At 35.5% G+C, this 17,945-nt stretch overlaps 1 protein-coding gene across 2 annotated transcripts in view; it reads left to right on the top strand.

Moving 5' to 3' along the window:
• LOC120768146 (polyamine-modulated factor 1-binding protein 1) overlaps positions 1–17,945 on the top strand; it is a 449,193-nt gene that overhangs the window by 8,403 nt on the left and 422,845 nt on the right. Inside the window, exons 7-8 of one of the 2 annotated variants that reach the window (XM_040094706.1) lie at positions 1,773–1,793; positions 1,855–1,905. The exons of the other annotated variant lie outside the window; for it this stretch is intronic. Coding sequence (XP_039950640.1) covers positions 1,773–1,793; positions 1,855–1,905 — 72 coding nt within the window. The remainder of the gene's footprint in view (positions 1–1,772; positions 1,794–1,854; positions 1,906–17,945) is intronic. 2 annotated transcript variants of the gene reach the window in all.

Below are 17,945 nucleotides of genomic sequence, written 5' to 3'. Positions count from 1 at the left end.
AGACATACAAACCGAAGTGGTATTGTGATGTTCGTAAGGTACTTGAACCATATTGGTTTCGTATAATTCTGTTCTATCTCTGGATCAGGAACTTCCGCAGAAATGATTTCATCAATTTGATTTGGTGTAATCACCATCCACCATCCAAAGAAGAATAAGTGCGTGCGGCAAACCTCTCTTTTGCCACTCAACAGAGTACATCCAGCATCTAACAGCACCACATATACTTAGGTTGCTTTAAGATAAAGTTTACAAAACATCGCAACTGTTGTTTGAAAAGTTGTCCTCTGACATCGTGACGATCGCTTGCTGATTGCCCGCGATCCATAATTTCATGCGTATGTCCATCGCATCCTGGGAATACTCGGTCATGTGGCATGGGCTGTCAATATACATACTTATGTTGATGCCAAAACGAACGGGCCCTCTTCGTGGCATCGTAACAAATTTCAATCTGTAATTGAGCACTTTGTATGAAACACACATAACGTTTTCACGGAATAAATTTCAATAATTTTTTTTTGAATAACCGGAATAAAGAAAGCAAACGACAAATTTGACAATTGAAAAACAAAAGGAAAAAAGTTGAAAAAAAAAATTTTGTATGAAAAAAAGTTATTTTTTTGGAATTGTCCAACTTTCCGACTTTTCCTCACGAAAAGCATACGGTTTTTTTATTTCTAAACTTTCCTCAATCCACAGCGAACAACCTCTGAAAATTTCATCAAGATTGGTACAGCTGTTCTCGAGCATTAGCGTTACTAACAGCATTCATTCGTTTGTATGGGAAAAAGAAAAGGGCTCTTTTTAGGGGTTTTCCGGCAATTATTCGAATTTTTTTTGCCATAAAAACCATCCTTGAGCCTCAACGAACATTTTAAAAAAAGAATTGGCAAAATTGGTCCAGGCGTTTTTGAGTTATGCGCCAGCATTTAAAATCATGTTCCTTTTTAAAACCGTATTTGAAAATTTATTTTCTTCATAATTTTTTTTTTGGAAAATTTTCCAGAATTTTCTTTAGTATTCTCCTTGTTTGGGCGGAGACCTGTCCGAATTGGTGGTAATCACCGAAATCGGTCCAGGCGTTCTCCAGTTATAAGCGTAGTAACTAACGTCACTTTCTTTTATATATATAGATTATCAGCGCTCTGACCTCAATTCATATAAAAATGGGGCTTATATAAGTATCTAATAGATGATTTCGGATTCCTTTAATACTTTGCTTCATTCCAATTCACACATCTGGACTTTCATGTAATTCCTGCTTGTAGCCAAACTGTCAATGAAATTCTCGTCATAACATGCAACAGACGACATTTATAATTACTATTAATGCAATAGAATATATAGGAAAATGAACAGAAGTTATAATTTAAAATGAGTTAACCAAATTTAATTTTAAACTTAAATTAACTTCTATTATATTTAAGAAACTAAATTTTTTTGTACCAAAATCCATAATTTTTATCTAAGGCTTTGAAATATTGCTGATATGGGAAATTCTAACTTAGGCGTTCAAATGAAACCAGTGCATGTTGAAACGCAGGTTGTTCACAGCTTAAATAATTGTCTATAAATTCTTTCTAAATGTAAGCACAATCAGAAAACACTGAAAGAGCCAATGAACTTAAATTTCTCCGATATTAATGGTAAATTTTACGTTAACTGAAAATAACGTAAATTTTTTTATAACATTCATGTTAGTGTATTGTACATATATTTGAATTTTTAACTTACATGTACTATTTAACTATAAAATCCTCTCGTTTCAGGGTGGGGAAAATGATCTACATGTAAATATGTCGAGATTAAAACTTGTACAAAGCTATTATTTTTTTATAATTTAAATTTCAGTCGAGCTGCGTCGCCAGTTGCGCCAATACCTGCAAACTAAACGAAAACATGGTGAGTACATACTTACAAGGGTCAATCATATCAAAATACTTATATACAAGGATAATACTTATATACAAGGATATGTATATATTGTATATATTGTATATATGTATGTATCTGTATCTAAAGAATTGGGGAAAAGCTTTTTTAACTCTTTTAACTAGCTTACATTTTTCTTCATATGTTGGCATATTTGAAATAAGCAAAACAATTTTTTAGTCCCGAATTAAAATGTTTGAAGTAAGTCGGTCGTGATTTTAGTGACTGTCATTTAAGACAGTTATTCTTTGACCCGAAATGTAAACGAAATGGCATAAATTGGTTATCAGTCTTCTTTACGGTATACCCATTACCAACGTATCCGTTACTTAAATTTCTGGAAGTCTTATTGTTGTTGATTGCAGTGACTTTTGTTTCCATGACCGGCGTAGGCGTTTCAAGTAATTGGTTTTCATTTAAAAATAAAATTCTGTAAATGTTGTGATACAATTTTTATAGTCTTGTAACATTTCGTTCCAGAGTATAGTAATTTTGTTCACTTAACGGTTGTTTGTATCACCTAACCTTGTCGAGATAGATATAGAGTTATATGTCCTTATATACTGTGCCCAAAAAATAAGGTGACATTGTATTTATTTTGAAAATTCTTTATTTATTCTCCCAAATCAATTTCATCCCTTTCAAAGTAATCCCCTCCCGATGCAATGCACTTATGCCAACGGATTTTCCAATCTTCGAAACACTGGTTGTAGTCACTTTCCGGGATGGCCTTCAGTTCCGTCTTCGCTGCGGCTTGAATCTCCTCTATCGTATAAAAACGGTGTCCCCGGAGCGGTCTTTTGAGCTTGGTGAACTGCCAGAAGTCGCACGGCGAACGATATGGGTTGAGTTTTTGGCGAAATATTCAAGTATTACGAGGGCAGTATGGGATGGTGCATTATCGTGGTGTAAAAACCAAGAATTGTCTTTCCACAATTCCGGCCTTTTTAGGCCGATAGCCTTACGCACACGACGCATAACGTTCAAATAATATTCCTTGTTGACTGTTTGACCGGTTGGAAGGAATTCGTAATGCACAACACCACGATAAACAGTCAACATGACCTTGATTTTTGAGCGACTTTGGCGTGATTTTTTCGGTCTCGGCTCTCTTTTGGCACGATATTCGCTCGATTGATCGGTTTTTTCGGGGTCGTAAGCATAGATCCAAGTCTCATCGCCAGTTACAATGTGTTTCATGACACCCTGGTAGTCGGAAAGCATCGTTTCACACAGTTCAACGCGACGCCTTTTTTCCAAAAAATTCAATGTTTTCGGTACCAGTCGAGATTTGACGCGCTTTAGGCCCAAAATATCCTTCAAAATGGTATTGGCTGAGCCTTTCGATATGCCAACTTCATCAGCAAGGTCTTTAATTGTTAATCGACGGTTTTTCTACACCAAATCTTTGATTTGTTGAACGTGGGCTTCGTCGGTTGAGTTGTTGATGGTCGCCCTGGACGCTCTTCGTCTTCGACACGTTCACGGCTGGCTTGGAACTCACTATACCACTTGTAAAATTTTTTTTAGACATAGCCTCATCACCAAAGTCTTTCTGTACCATCCTCAACGTATCCGCAGCAGAAAATTGATTCCGTAAACAAAATTTAATGCAAATTGTTTGCTCAACAAATTTCGACATCGCAAAAAACGGAAAACTCACTTTTAGCAGCTCACAAAATGACACGTATGTATCTCAAACACTAATGAATATTTTGTCATGAAATTTGACATAAATGTGACTGACAGTACTACCAACCTAAAAAAAAATTCTCCAAATCCTTCGATGCGCGCAGTTTAAATTCAAATGCCACCTTATTTTTTGGGCACATACATACATACATATACAAGTATAAATGATCTGAATGATGAGACGAGTTGGAAGTTAAGATATCTTGATGAAATGTGGTAAACACGTTCTTCGACACACAAGAAGTTCGGTATTGTAGATGGGCGTAATCTGCTACACACACTATTTATGGAAAACATATAAATTGCTATAACAAAGCCGAAAACAAAGTAGCAAAACTTTACTTCGGTTATGTCTGGTTTAAAAACTGTCCCATTTTAATGTATACGTATATCGCATATAAATCCTTTCGACGCCACTTATGACAGAGTGAATAGATGAAATCGGTTTCGTTAAAAACTACTAAAAATCCGAAAAATTAATCACTAACCCCTCAGAGAAATTAATTTTTACATCCGGGATGGTATTAAAGAGCTTTATAGGAGTCAGTGTCTAAACTGGACAAGTGTGGCGTTGTTCATTTTTAGGTGAAATCATATATTTACGGATCTGCCACATCGATTTCAAGACACATTTGGTGAGTAACGGCAGGTATGCGATTTGGAACGCAATCACGCCTTCTTCCCACAAAACATGGCTAGCGTTTTACTGAAAATATCGGTCAATGTGTTAGATATATAATTGCTTTCCTGATAAAAGAATGTGTGTATGTCAGATGGGTTGAATTGGGTCAATACTTCTCTTAGCCCCATATACTTAATATAAAGATTTTCAAACTTCCATTTGACATTACATTATGTACATATGTATATTGGCTAACGTATGTGTTATTTTAATGAAAATTATAAAGCATGTCCCTCTAATAGCAATTTGTGCCCAAAATAGATCAAATCTGGTGTGCCCTAGCCCCCATATAACTGATATTCATGATTTTGAAACTTCCGGCTGACTTTACTTTACCATATGCAAATTTGTGATGGTATGTGAGTTACCCTAATGCAACTCAGGAGCATCTTCTTGTGTAATATTTATGTTGTACTGCCAAAATTAGAGAAAATCACGTCAATACTGCCCTTTTCTCCTATATACTTAATAAGAGATTTGCAAACCTTCCGAAGACTTTAAACAGTATATATCAGTCAACATGTAAGAGATCTTAGTCTTAATTTACTAAGTATATAATTATTGATATATGTATGTACATTAGGGTGTTTTTTTTTTGAACTATTAATTTTTTTCAGTCCCGTCACGAAATTTCCTTGGAAATACCCTTAAAAAATTCCCTGAAAATTTTAGTCCTTAATATTAACATTAAGAACTGAACCAAGGCCTGTAAAAATTTTTTATCTTTAAATTCTTACAGATCAGAGGTATTTTAAATTTTTAATACATACCATCTATAAAAATTCTATATAGCCTTACTTAAAAAGCCGAATATCTCGAGAAGTATTAATGATAGCGATTTTGACCTTGAACTTTTTTATAGCAAATAAAAATTCCTACAAATTTGTCTCGTAGATTTTTTCTATAGCTCCTGTAATTTACGAAATATATACAAAAAATGCGAAATTCTTGGAAAAATCGGGTTTAGAGCCCCGTACTACCTCGCCGGTGTGAGTTACGACTTTGTTGCACTGAGCACTTTTGTAGAGTGAACAATTCTGAGAAATATGCGTCTAAAGTCAAAGCGATGCCATAAAATACCTTTGATCTGTAGGAATTTAAAGATAAAAACTCACAATTATAGTGTATTTTCTATGGAAAATTTTTACAAGCCTTGGTCTAGTTCTTAATGTTAATATTAAGGGCTAAAATTTTTAGGGAATTTTTTTAGGGTATTTCCAAGAAAATTTCGTGACGGGACTGAAAAAATTTAATATTTCAAAGAAAAAAAACACCCTAATGTACATACATCGGTATTAAGTTGTTTTTTTTCTGCAATATCTTTTTATTTATTGAATCTGCTTTTTGTTTTAAAAGCCTAACAATAAGTTTTAAAATCTTAAATCTATTTAAAAACTAGACAAGCTCAAGCAAGTGTTTGAGCTGTTTTGGTGATATGTTGCTCTTTAGTACGCAGGCATATCTTTTCTTTTAAGGCGTGTTTGATCGCAGGAATGTACCAAAGCATTAGCCAAAGGGTTTGGGTGATCTCGGAGTTTAGATATATATTTAATTCTGCTGTCTTCTACTTCTTTCTTTACCATAGAAATACCAAGGTCTTTATGGATATTTTTTTATTACGCATGTACCATGGTGAACACGTGATTGTTCTAAGCATTTTTGATTGGAACCTTTGTATTATATCAATATTAGTTGCACAGGTCGTACCCCACAGTTGAATGCCATACATCCAAATCGGATTTATGGCCGCATTATACAAAAGCCCTTTGTTGTCTAGGCTAAGTTTGGAGTTTTTATTTAAAAGCCAATTTAAATTTGCAGCTCTTATCTTCATGCAAGTTATTTTACTAGATATGTATGTGTTTTCTCCACGTAAGTCTTCTATCTAGGTAAATACCAAGATAAGTTACGTCGTTCGCTTGGGGTACTAGAATATTGTTCATTTTTACTGCCGGACACATTTTAGGTCTTAGTGAAAACGTAACATGCTTGCATTTTTGTTCATTCACATTTATACGCCAGTTGGCTAGCCATTCTTCGACAGACCTTAAGTGCTCGGCTAATATTCTTGATGCTATTATGTGGCATTTGTTACGGCTCACTAAAGCTGTGTCATCCGCAAAAGTTGAGGTCAATATATTATTAGCTGTAGGAAGATCTGCAGTATATATGATGTATAGAGTTGGGCCTAAAACACTACCCTGGGGTACACCAGCCCTTATCTGTCGTTCGTCAGATATGAAATCTCCCACTTTTACCATAAATTGTCTATTTTTTAAATAAGACTCCAATGTTTTATACAATTCTAAAGGTATAATGTTTTTAATCTTATACAAAAGGCCTTCATGCCACACCTTATCAAACGCCTGAGCCACGTCTAGAAATAAAGCTGAGCAGTACTCTCTTTGCTCAAATGCTTTTCTTATTTCGTAGAGGGCACTTCTACAGCAATATTTGGTAACTCAATTAGCATTTTTGGGGTAATATTATCATGTCCTGGTGACTTTTTTGGTTTAAGTTCTTTTATTATTCTAATAATTTCAGTAGGTGAAGTCTTAAAAGACTCGAGTGACTCGTTAACTGTGTTGGGTAAGCTGGACAACTTGAAGTTGTTCTTTGGGCTATTTGGTTGAAATACCTTTTCTAGGTGATTTGCAAAACAATTAGCCGTTTCCTCGTCACTTCGAGCCCAATTTCCGCCCATGTCTCGTTTAGGCATGTTGGAGTTAGTTGGTGGCTTCAGGGACTTTTGGGCTTTCCAAAGAGAATTTTGCTTGCTTGAATTTGGACACAGCTTATTTATATACATTTCGGTATTGGATTCTTCCTCACGTTTAAGCGCTTTTTTTAGTTTACGTGCAGCTGATTTCAATTGAAGCTGAGTGGAAGGGGAGCGACTTATCTGCCATTCACGCCTTTCACGCCTTTTTTCGTTTACAAGCTTTTCTATTTCTCTGTTAGTAATTTTTCTAGCACCAAGCGGCAAATAGTTTTTGTTTGGTGTTGCTAAGACAGCTGCTTTAGTTATTATATCATTGAGTTCTTCTATGCTTTCGTCGATATCTCTACCTGTATTTATTTTGTACTCAACATTAATGTGGCTACTCACGTATTTTTTTATTTTTTAGCCAATTCGTTTTATAGGAAGTCAAACCTACTTTTGGATTAACGAATATGGGTTGTTCTCATAACTTTATTAGTACAGGAGAGTGATCAGAAGATAGATCAGTACTTGTATCAGCTGTTATAAGCGATTTATCTATATTTTTGATTATAGCAAAATCAATTAAATCTGGTATTTTTTACGATCACTAGGCCAATATGTCGGCTTACCAGGAGATATTATGTCAAGGTTATTGTGCCTATTTATAATAGTGTGATACAGCTGTTGTCCTTTCGGATTAATTAGCCGTGAGCCCCAATACGTGTGCTTTGCATTGTAATCTCCACCTGCTATAAATCTATGGCCTAGTGTTCCAAAAAAGTCTTTGAATTGGATGTCTGTAATTTTAAATCGAGGTGGGCAGTATATGGCCGTCAGATTTAAGTCCCCGCAGCGATTTTTAATAGTTATTGTTGTAGCTTGTAATTGCGCGGTGGCATAAGATTCTGATGTGTGGTGATTTAACCGTTTTCTAACCAACACTGCTGTTCCTCCATGTGCCTTTCCATCTGGGTGGTTTGTAACATAGAGTCTAAATCCCGGTATAAAGAAATTGTTTTTGTTCGTAAGATGAGTTTCTGACAATAGCATTACATCGATACTTTTTTCATCCAGAAATCTAATGAGTTCCAATTTATGTTGGTTAACACCGTTAGCATTCCATAAACAAATGTTCAATACACTCATTTTTTACTTAAAAAAGTTTGCAACATTTGGTTTTGTGATTTGATTACCTCTTGAATCATATTTTGCATTGAAGCCATAAATTGTGTCATACATTGGGTGAGGTTTAAAATCATAGTTTCAACGCTTCCATTTGGTTGGTTTTGTGGCAATTGCATTTGTGTAGTATTGCCTTTCACCACGTTTGCCTAACTCCCTTGTGTAGCATTGTCCTTAAGATTTACTGGTTTTGAAATTTAGACGGGGATTTTAATATTTTCATTAGATGTAATATTCATCATTTGGTTACGACGTGCTTGGATGCCCTGTGACAACTTCGATTTTAAATCTTTGTATACAGGGCAACCCCTGTAGTTAGCAGTGTGATTTCCTCCACAATTGCTGCATTTTTTATTTAAATCCTATTTTTTAAGAGTACATTTTGAAATTGGATGTAGATCACCACATACTACACAGACACATCGTAGAGTGCAATATGCTTTCGTGTGTCCATACTCTTAGCAGTTTGTACATAGTACTGGACCATTTCTCTTGTGTGGTTCCTCAACGGTGATTCTGCGATGGAGAAGATATTTTAAATTGTAAATCGGGTGTATTTCATTTTTCTTTAATTTGTTGGAATCTGGCATCAATTCTATTTTGAACATTGGTTGTGGGACTTTGTTCTTGTTAAAAATATTTACTACTGATTTAATGCTAAAACCACCTTCTTCTAGTGCTTCTCTAACATCGTTAGAGTCTACCGAAGACTCTATACCTTTTATGACAACAACTAGGCCTTTTGAGCTCTTCAGTTGGTAAGAGTAGTAATTCTTGTTATCATTTGATAGGAATTTACCAATTTCCATGATACCTTTTTCAGTGTATGTTTGAATTTTTGTTTCATCTATGTTACCTTTTTTTAAAGGCACAATGTGGAAATTGTTTGTGCCTATTATATTGCTCATTTTTGAAACAAGCGCATTTGATCTACGCTCACGCAAATACATAGATTGGAGGGGGTTTGGCATTCACGACCGTGGTGGTAACCTTTGCTTCGTCGTTAGGCCCTTTGCTTAATAAGGCAAATCTGTTGCCATTAAGAATTTCTGGCTTTTTGGTGTTTGGCGTGTTTGCTTGAAATTTTTTGGTATTGACCGCTGTTGTAATAGGACTCAATTTCCTTTTTACATTAATGTAGCGATCAATACCAGTCTGAATTGATGGCCCTTTTTTGCTTGGTAAATTCTCACCTTGCATTTTATTTTCCTTCGCTGCCCGGGTGCTTGCTGGCTGCATAGTGGCTGCTGTCAGTGGATTTGTTGTTGCCCGATTGCTGTTTACTGCTGCTTCTGCTGACTGCGCTTGCTTAGTCTCTCTTTCATCTGATCGATGCGATGACTCATCATCGCCGTTACTTTTGTTTTTGCCAGGAGTTGCTTTTGTTGGCTCGAAAAAACTGAAGTAGGCATTTAAGGAATGCCTACGGTTTTGCGGTTGAGGCTGCGAAGAACTCATAATTGTTTGTTTTTTTTGTTTTGTTTTTTGTTTTTATATATTTGTTTTGTGCACTATTTGTTAATGTTTATTATTAAAAGTTTGTGTGCACTGTTTTTTATTTGTTTGTTTGTTTTTATTTATTATTTTTGTTTGCTTACTTTTTACAAAAATTAAAATCACGGAGCGAATTCAAAAACACGTCCGTACACTTTGAAGACTTTTTCGACTACATATTAGGTATTAAGTTGAATGTCAAAAATATGTAAATTTATTCAAAGAAATCCCCAAACTCTCATATATTAAATCTTACATAAAATTTGTGATAATATAATGAAATTAAATGTTTTTAAAAGTTATAAAATTATATTAATGCTTATCGCTAAAATAAAGTAGCATTTGCCTTTGTCTAAACCTTATGTCCATAATATAATGAATTCATATCCTTTGGTGGACGCTTTCAACTCAATATATTGAATTTAGCCTCTTCGGTTTAATTTATAGTAAAGTATTGCAATAAAACTTATTCAGTATATAACCTATAAAATAAGTTTAAAATATATCAAATTTGATTGTTATCCATTCACGATTTCTTCCGCTAAATTTTTCATTTAATAGTTTTTTACAATGCAATTTTCTCAAATTTCTCTCAACCCTCGCACAAAAAACTTTAGTGTTCTGTTCTGTTTCTCATCAGATCATTCAGTTTGTATGGAAGCTATATGCTTTAGTAATCCGATCTGAACAAGTTTTTCGGAGATTACATTGTTGCCTTAGAAAATAATCTACATATACCAAATTTCGTGAATATATCTTGTCAAATGCAAAAGTTTTCCATACCAGCATTTGATTGCGATCATTCAGTTGGTATGGCAGCTATATGCTATAGTAAGCCGATCTGAACAATTTCTTCCGATATTGCATTATTTCTATGAATAATAACTCACACCAACTTTTGTGAAAATACATTATGAAATGTGAAAGTTTTCCATACAAGAACTTGATTCCGATCGTTCAGTTTGTATGGCAGCCATATGTTATAGTGGTCCGATATCGGCAGTTCCAACAAATGAGCAGCTTCTTGAAGAGAAAATGACGTTTGCAAAATTTCAAAACGATATCTGAGGACTAGTTCGCATATATACAGACAGACAGACATACGGACATGGCTAAATCGACTCAGCTCAACATACCGATCATTTATATATATACTTTATAGGGTCTCCGACCCTTCCTTCTGGGTGTTACAAACTTCGTGAAAAACTTAATATACCCCGTTCAGGGTATAATAAGTGATATATGTATGCTTATAAACTGTCTTGTGGAATTCTCATACTTTTTGTTTGTTAGAGACTTGAACTAACATAGTCAAGAGTGTTAATGTCGCTTTTGTCTGCGTAATGATGTGTCAAACACTAGGAAATTGCTGGCCAATTAAAGGTGGGAAAGGAGGATAAGATTGCAATACAATATCGGATAATATGCAAGATGCCATGGAACTTTGGTGCACCTTGACAAGCTCTCTATGATCTACTCCTTATTTCCCAACACAAATTCTGATGGATCGTCTGATAACTCATGTATTATTTTGCTATATCTAGTACCTTATCAAGGTCACTTTAATTCCTACCATGTTTGCCGTTTCACTAATAGTAGTTGCAAGAGCGGCTCCGGTCTACGTCTTTATTCACATTTATACTCCTGCAACATACAAGGTGCGTCTCAAAGTAAACAGGACTTTTTGAATCTAGCGCCCCATGGTGGCGCCATCTACATATACATATGTCGGTGCGTTAGAATCTGCTATCTTTATCGATTGTCCGGTGAGAATTTCATGCCATTTAATCCATTGGAAGTGAAGTTATTGCGTTTTAAGTGTCAGTATGTTTGTGTTATCGGTGCCAAAATGAGCTTCGAACAAAGAGCCAACATTAAATTTTGTTTTAAAATGGTAAAACTTTTACCGAAACGTTTCAATTGATACAAGTTTATGGAGATGATTGCCTATCCCGTAGAAGAGTGCACGAGTGGTTTCAACGTTTTCAAAGTGGTCGTGAGAACATAAATGACAATCAACATGTTGGCCAATCAAAATCCGTGTTCACCGGAAATTTCATCGAAACTGTGCGTGAATTCATCAAAACTCAGCCGAAATTTTGACCATTTTGACCGAACATATGGGTTTACGAAAGGTGTCTGCACGGTTTGTTCCGCACAAATTGACTGACGAAAGCGTTATGTAGACGTAGAGGCCATTCAAAAGGCTTGCACCGGCATTCAGGCGGCCATACCGGCCAACGAGCTAAAACACTCGTTCGACATGCTTTTAGACCGTGCAAATAGCTATATTGAAGCGAAAGGAGACTATTTTGAATAAAATAAATTGATTTTGCCGAAAAAACCATTTGTTCTGTTTATTTTATAGTTCTGTTTAATTTGGAACGCTCCTTGTTTAGCCATGGAGTATAATAGTTCACCTAGCGATTATTTGTAACACCTAAAACTAATGGAGATGTGTTGTGAGTTATGTTCATACATATATGGTATATAAATAATCAAAATGATAGGATGAGTTGCGAATTCCGGGTGATTGTCTATCCGTACAAGCAATAACTTAAATGAAAGTGGAGATATAGCTATGAAACTTGGTTCCAAAGGAAGGTTGGTATTGCAGAAATTAAGATATTAATCTGTAATTTACTAGCCCGCCATCTAATGTGTTTAATATACAGAGACGAAAATAATTTTTCGCACATAACTTATAGACAAGTGCAGAAATCTTTGAAAATTATAAGAAAGAAAGAAATTCATAGTTGATCGAAACCCATCGCAAGCGAAAAATAAAATAACAAACATTAAGGAAAAAATAATGTACGGGCGATCTCTGGAAAGGAAGGAGAGGGGGCAACTGTTTATCTCGATTTTCGGCAAAACTATTATAAGAGGCAGAAAAAAGTTATATGACATTGTTGTAAGTAATGGAAAGGTCTTTAACTTGCAACCTGTTGCCACAGAGTATAATAGTTTTGTTCACCTAACAAATGTAGGTATAACCTAAAAGTAAGCGAGATAGATATAAGGTTATATATACATACATATATAAATGATCAGGATGACAAGAAAAGTTGAAATCTGGGTAACTGTTAGTGTGTCGCCCATCCGTGCAAGTTGTAACTTGAGTTGAAATATCTTGATATCTTGGTATACGCGTTCCTTAGAACAAAAAAATGACGTGTTCGTAGATGGGCGTAGTTGGACCAAAAAATCATACCATCTTGAAGGTAAAATTTAATGTCTCTGGCGTTATTAGTTATTGATTAATTACGCTTTTAGTAGTTTTCAACAGTACGGTTATATGGGGAGTAAGCGGGGTTATCTTCAGATTTCATCTATTTTTACACTGTTGGTAGAATTTCCTATAATATTTATGCCGGGCGAAATTTGTTGTTGTAACTTTAGTAGAAAATTGTGCATTAACTTATTAAAGGGCGGGCCACTCCCACTTTTTAAAAAAATTTTACTGCGATCCCTTATGCCAAATTATAGTTTTTTTATCCGAATTTAGTGCATAGTTATGGCACTTTATAGGTTTTTGGTTAATGGCGATTTGTGGACTTGGCAGTGGTCCGATTACGCCCATCCACGAACTCGTAATTTTCTTTGTACTAAGAAACTCACCTACCAAGTTTCGTCAATATATCTCAATTTTTACTCAAGTTCCAGCTTACACGGACTGACGGACGTACAGACAGGCAGTCAACCGGATTTCACCTTTTATCGTCATCTTGATCATTTATATATACTTACATACTATTGATCAAATTGAAAGATGAATTTTGTTCATTTTATCTCCTTCAAAGTAATCCCCTCCCGCTGCAATACACTTATTGCCAACGAATTTTCCAGTCATCACAGCATTTGGAAAAAATCCTCCGTCGTGATGGCCATCAGAACCTTCTTCGGTTCAGCTTTTATATCCTCAATTGAATCAAAACGGTGTCGGAACGGAAATTATCACGAATAATCAATGCAGTATGAGATGGTGCATTATCGCACTTCTTTGTTCAATAAATTCAAACATAGTAAAAATCGAAGAATTCACTTTTGGAGCCTCACAAAACGAGGCGTATCTCAAATACTAATGAATATTTTGACGTGATTTAGCATAGATGTCACTAACTCTACTACCAACTTACAGAAAAAAAATTTTCCGAATCGAAAAACACGCGAAGTATAAATTAAAAATTCAGTAGTATATAACCCTATATCTATCTCAACCATTAAGTGAACAAAACTATAATACTCTGTAGCAACAGGTTGCAAGAGTATAAATAGCTGCGAAAGAATTAAAAATTCATTATTCGATGAAATCGTGAATAAATTAGAATCAAATTTGATATTTTCTTGACTTATATTGAAAGTAATAAACTTATACTTAATTCTATTCCTATATTTTAGTTCGCGTCTGCTAAAATTATATTACAAACATCTACAAATCAGATATGTGATATTAACTGGACTTTTGTCCACTTTAGGCACAAAGATACACTGTTATGAGTAACACGCTCTCTTAATTTTATTAAGATATGTAACTCACATGTTGACCGATATATGCTGTATAAAGTCACCTGGAAGTTCGAAAATCATTGTATTGGGAATATGGGAGCTAAGGGAAGTATTGACCATATTCAATTTTATTTTGACATACAGACATAACATTGTCTAGAAAGGATTCTCCCTGAATTTCAATTATACTCGTATATCTCACACATTGATTGATATTGTCGGTCAAAAGTCAACTATAGGTACTGAGGTTCAAATATTTGGTACATAGAGGCTTGACCAGTTTTGGTTGGATTTGGAGAATGTTTGGTCATAATATGGCTTACTTCAAAGGCATTATTCGTGCAACGTTTTATTAATTGCATCTTGTTTTCGATACCGGAAAGTGAAATAATCAAAACGAATTATAATTGTGTTATATGGAAGTAAGCGTTGTTGTAGTCCACTTGCCTCCATTTTCACACTATCACATAGTAATGTTAAAATAATGGTATTTACTGAACTTGGACGACGCTACCACGCCCAATTTTGACCGTCGCTCTTATAAAGCCCTCTCATACTAATTCGAGGGCAAAGTGTCTGGCGTATTTAGTGATTGATTTATAGTTTTTAAGTAGTTTTTAAAGATTATAGATTCTTATAAGATTTACCTTAAGCGAATTTGGTTATTTTAACTTGAACAGTTTGAGATATACATATGTACATTAAACCTTTTGCGGGCGGTGTCAAGCACAATTTTTAAAAAGTTTTACCTCACAGGTGCCCCTAGTACTGCGAAATTACATTTCTATATTGTGGGCGTGGCAGTGATCCAATAACGTCGATCTACGAACTCATCCTTAGTTTTTGGCCAGGAAACATAAATACCGATTTTTTACTCAAGTTTAAGCTTGAGCGGACTGGCGAATAGACAGACAGTCACACGGATTTGAACTTGTCTCGTCTTCCTGATGATTTATATGTGTATGTACATATACATAAACCCATATCTATCTACAATAGTTCTTGGGAATACATTCAACCGTTATGTGAACAAAACTATTATATAGTTACTCTATAGCAACACAACTTTCCACAATTGAATCATGCCCGTATTTCTTAACATATGGTAAACATGTGTTCAAAAATATTGTTATTATTATGTTAAGTAAAATATCAAATGGAAAATTCCCTATTTTTTCATTTAAACTTGTATAACTAATTAAGGTTATTTGGAGGTTATTCTTGCTCAAACCTCACATGAAAAAAGCAAAAAAAAAGTCACTTTGTGAGGTGAAAAGCGGTCTAACAGCTGTTTTATAAAAATAAACAAAGCAAAATAAAGAAACAGGCAGCCAAGAAAAGTGAGTAATTTTTCAAATATATTAAATAACAATAATTTAATTTATTTATTTATTTTTATTTAAGTATACATACGCCAAACGGCTTTATACAACTAAATAATTTAAAATTATATAATATTTGTTATGTAATTAAGAGGGAGGGATTAATAGTATTTAAAACTATAAATTGAACAACAATTGTAAGAATAGCAATTTAGGAAGGAGAAAGTGGGATATTGCAGTAGACGTGATTTGATATCCGGGATGAAGGCACTGAGTGATCCGCTATAGAAGTCCACATCACTAAGTAATGAGTTGACGAGCCTGGCCAGACGGTTGTGAGGACCATTGAAAACGTAGCTTTTGGTAGTTTTCATAGTCTTCAGGAGACGGTTACGTCTCAGTGAAAGACCCACTGATGCAAATTCGAAACTGCTGATGATGTCTGGCGCATCGATAAGGCCGTTCACGACTTTGAAGAAAAATATCATGTCAGCTACTTGACGACGTTCTTGCAGGCTGTTGATGTTATAGTGTTTATAGACATCAGACACTGTGTTGTAACCACCAGGAATATCATATCGATGGCCAAGACATTTACATAGCTTTGATTGTATTTTTTTCAATACGACTAGAGGCAGCATCGGTATAAGGCGTCCAAATTACAGTGCCATATTCTAATATTGGCTGAACCATTGATTAATAAAGGCGTAACAGTGAGATGGGATTCATGAAATCCTTACTAGTTTTAGTAATTAATCCCAGAACTTTAAAAGCCTGGAGAGTGATCTTCTCAATATGCTTGTTAAACGTCAGTTTATTGTCTATGATGATACCCAGGTCCTTTACATGATCCACTTCACTTAACAACTCATCATTTAGATAATAATTAGCTAGTATTCTGATTTGTGACCGTGAGTAGGATACAGTTACACATTTTCTGACATTCAAGTCCAATTTGTTTAATCGGCACCACAACGAAAGCTTGTCCATGTCATTCTGAAGAACTCGAAGGTCTTGCTCACTGGTTATCATTCTGAAGATCTTCAAATCGTCCGCATAAAGCAAAAATTCTGATTGAAAGTTATCGCCAATATCGTTTACGAAGATATTAAAGAGAATAGGCCCCAGATGTATCCGTCTACTTTGACTTGGAAATGCCTTCCTGTAAGATATGATTGAATCCAACACAGTGCATTACCGCATATACCGTATCTTCTAAGTTTGTTTCGCAGAATAGTATGATCCACCCTGTCAAAAGCCTTGCTGAAATCGGTATAAATGGTGTGAGCTGAGTGGCCATTGTTTAGGGCATCTAGTAGATAATTTACGTAGATAAACAGGTTAGAGGAAGTTGCCCTTCCGCCGACGAAACCATTCCGCTTTTTGGTGATAATATTTGTGAAGAATGCAGTGAGTTGTGGAAGAACTATCAGACGACCTCAGACTTTGGGCCGTCCTTGTGAATCGGACAGATGTAGGATGATTTCCATATAGTAGGGAAGACACCATTTTGTAGTGAGTAACTGAATAAGTGTGTGATATGCTCGCTAAGGCTGTCTGCACAGTTTTTGAGAAAAGTATTTGGTAAGCCGTCCGGATCAGCACCTTTCTTCAAGTTCAGTGTCGACAACATTTTATGGACATCATTGATGTTAACCCCAAATTCATCCATGGTGACAGTCGGAGCTGGTTCTACTTCAGTTGACGGTGAACACTGGTGAGAATTTTGGTTGTACAAATTACGAATAACCGTCTTGTTTCTTTATTATTATCACTTTATTAATCAGATCATGCTGTCTGATTAGTTCTCTGTTACAAACTGACCTTACATTCTAAAGCTAATGTCTTAAATAAGTCCCTGTACCATGTCTTAGTTGTTGTGTCCCGCAATTCGTTGTTAGTAGTAGTTGTAGAGTTATTGCAGCGGATACGACACCGACGCTTGCGTTGGCGGTTTGCCGCTACCGCTGTGCCTTACCCGTCAGCCTGGGAATGTGAATTCGTTGACTCAGGCCACGCGCGGACTTTATTGTTGACAAAGTGCTGCTTATATTGACTGCTAGCTGCCAGCTTGAGAATGTGGATTCGCCACGCGTTGACAAAGGGCAGCTTATGTTAACTCCTCGCCTTCTAAATGAAGGCCGTCCACGGACTTCTTAAGATTGTTTATGACGTTCTGAAGATTCTGGGATTTACGTCTTCTTTTTCGCTCTCGGTATAGCTGAATTAGACCGTAACAGGAAATTAGTATGACAATGCTAGTGAGACCTGATATCGTTGGTCCTATCATAGTCCTCACTTCGATTTTCCCGATAAAACGCAGGTTTTCCATACTTATCTTGTGAAGGTATGGAAGACTCAAAATCTCTTGATGAAGAACGCCGTCGTTGCTGATCCTGGTAATTTTTTAAACATGCCGTTTACG

This window comes from Bactrocera tryoni, chromosome 2 (genome assembly GCF_016617805.1).
Source record: "Bactrocera tryoni isolate S06 chromosome 2, CSIRO_BtryS06_freeze2, whole genome shotgun sequence".
In the NCBI taxonomy this organism is placed as follows: Eukaryota; Metazoa; Arthropoda; class Insecta; order Diptera; family Tephritidae; genus Bactrocera; species Bactrocera tryoni.
Note: the sequence above shows the minus strand (reverse complement) of the source record. Positions and strands in the feature narration are given on the sequence as shown.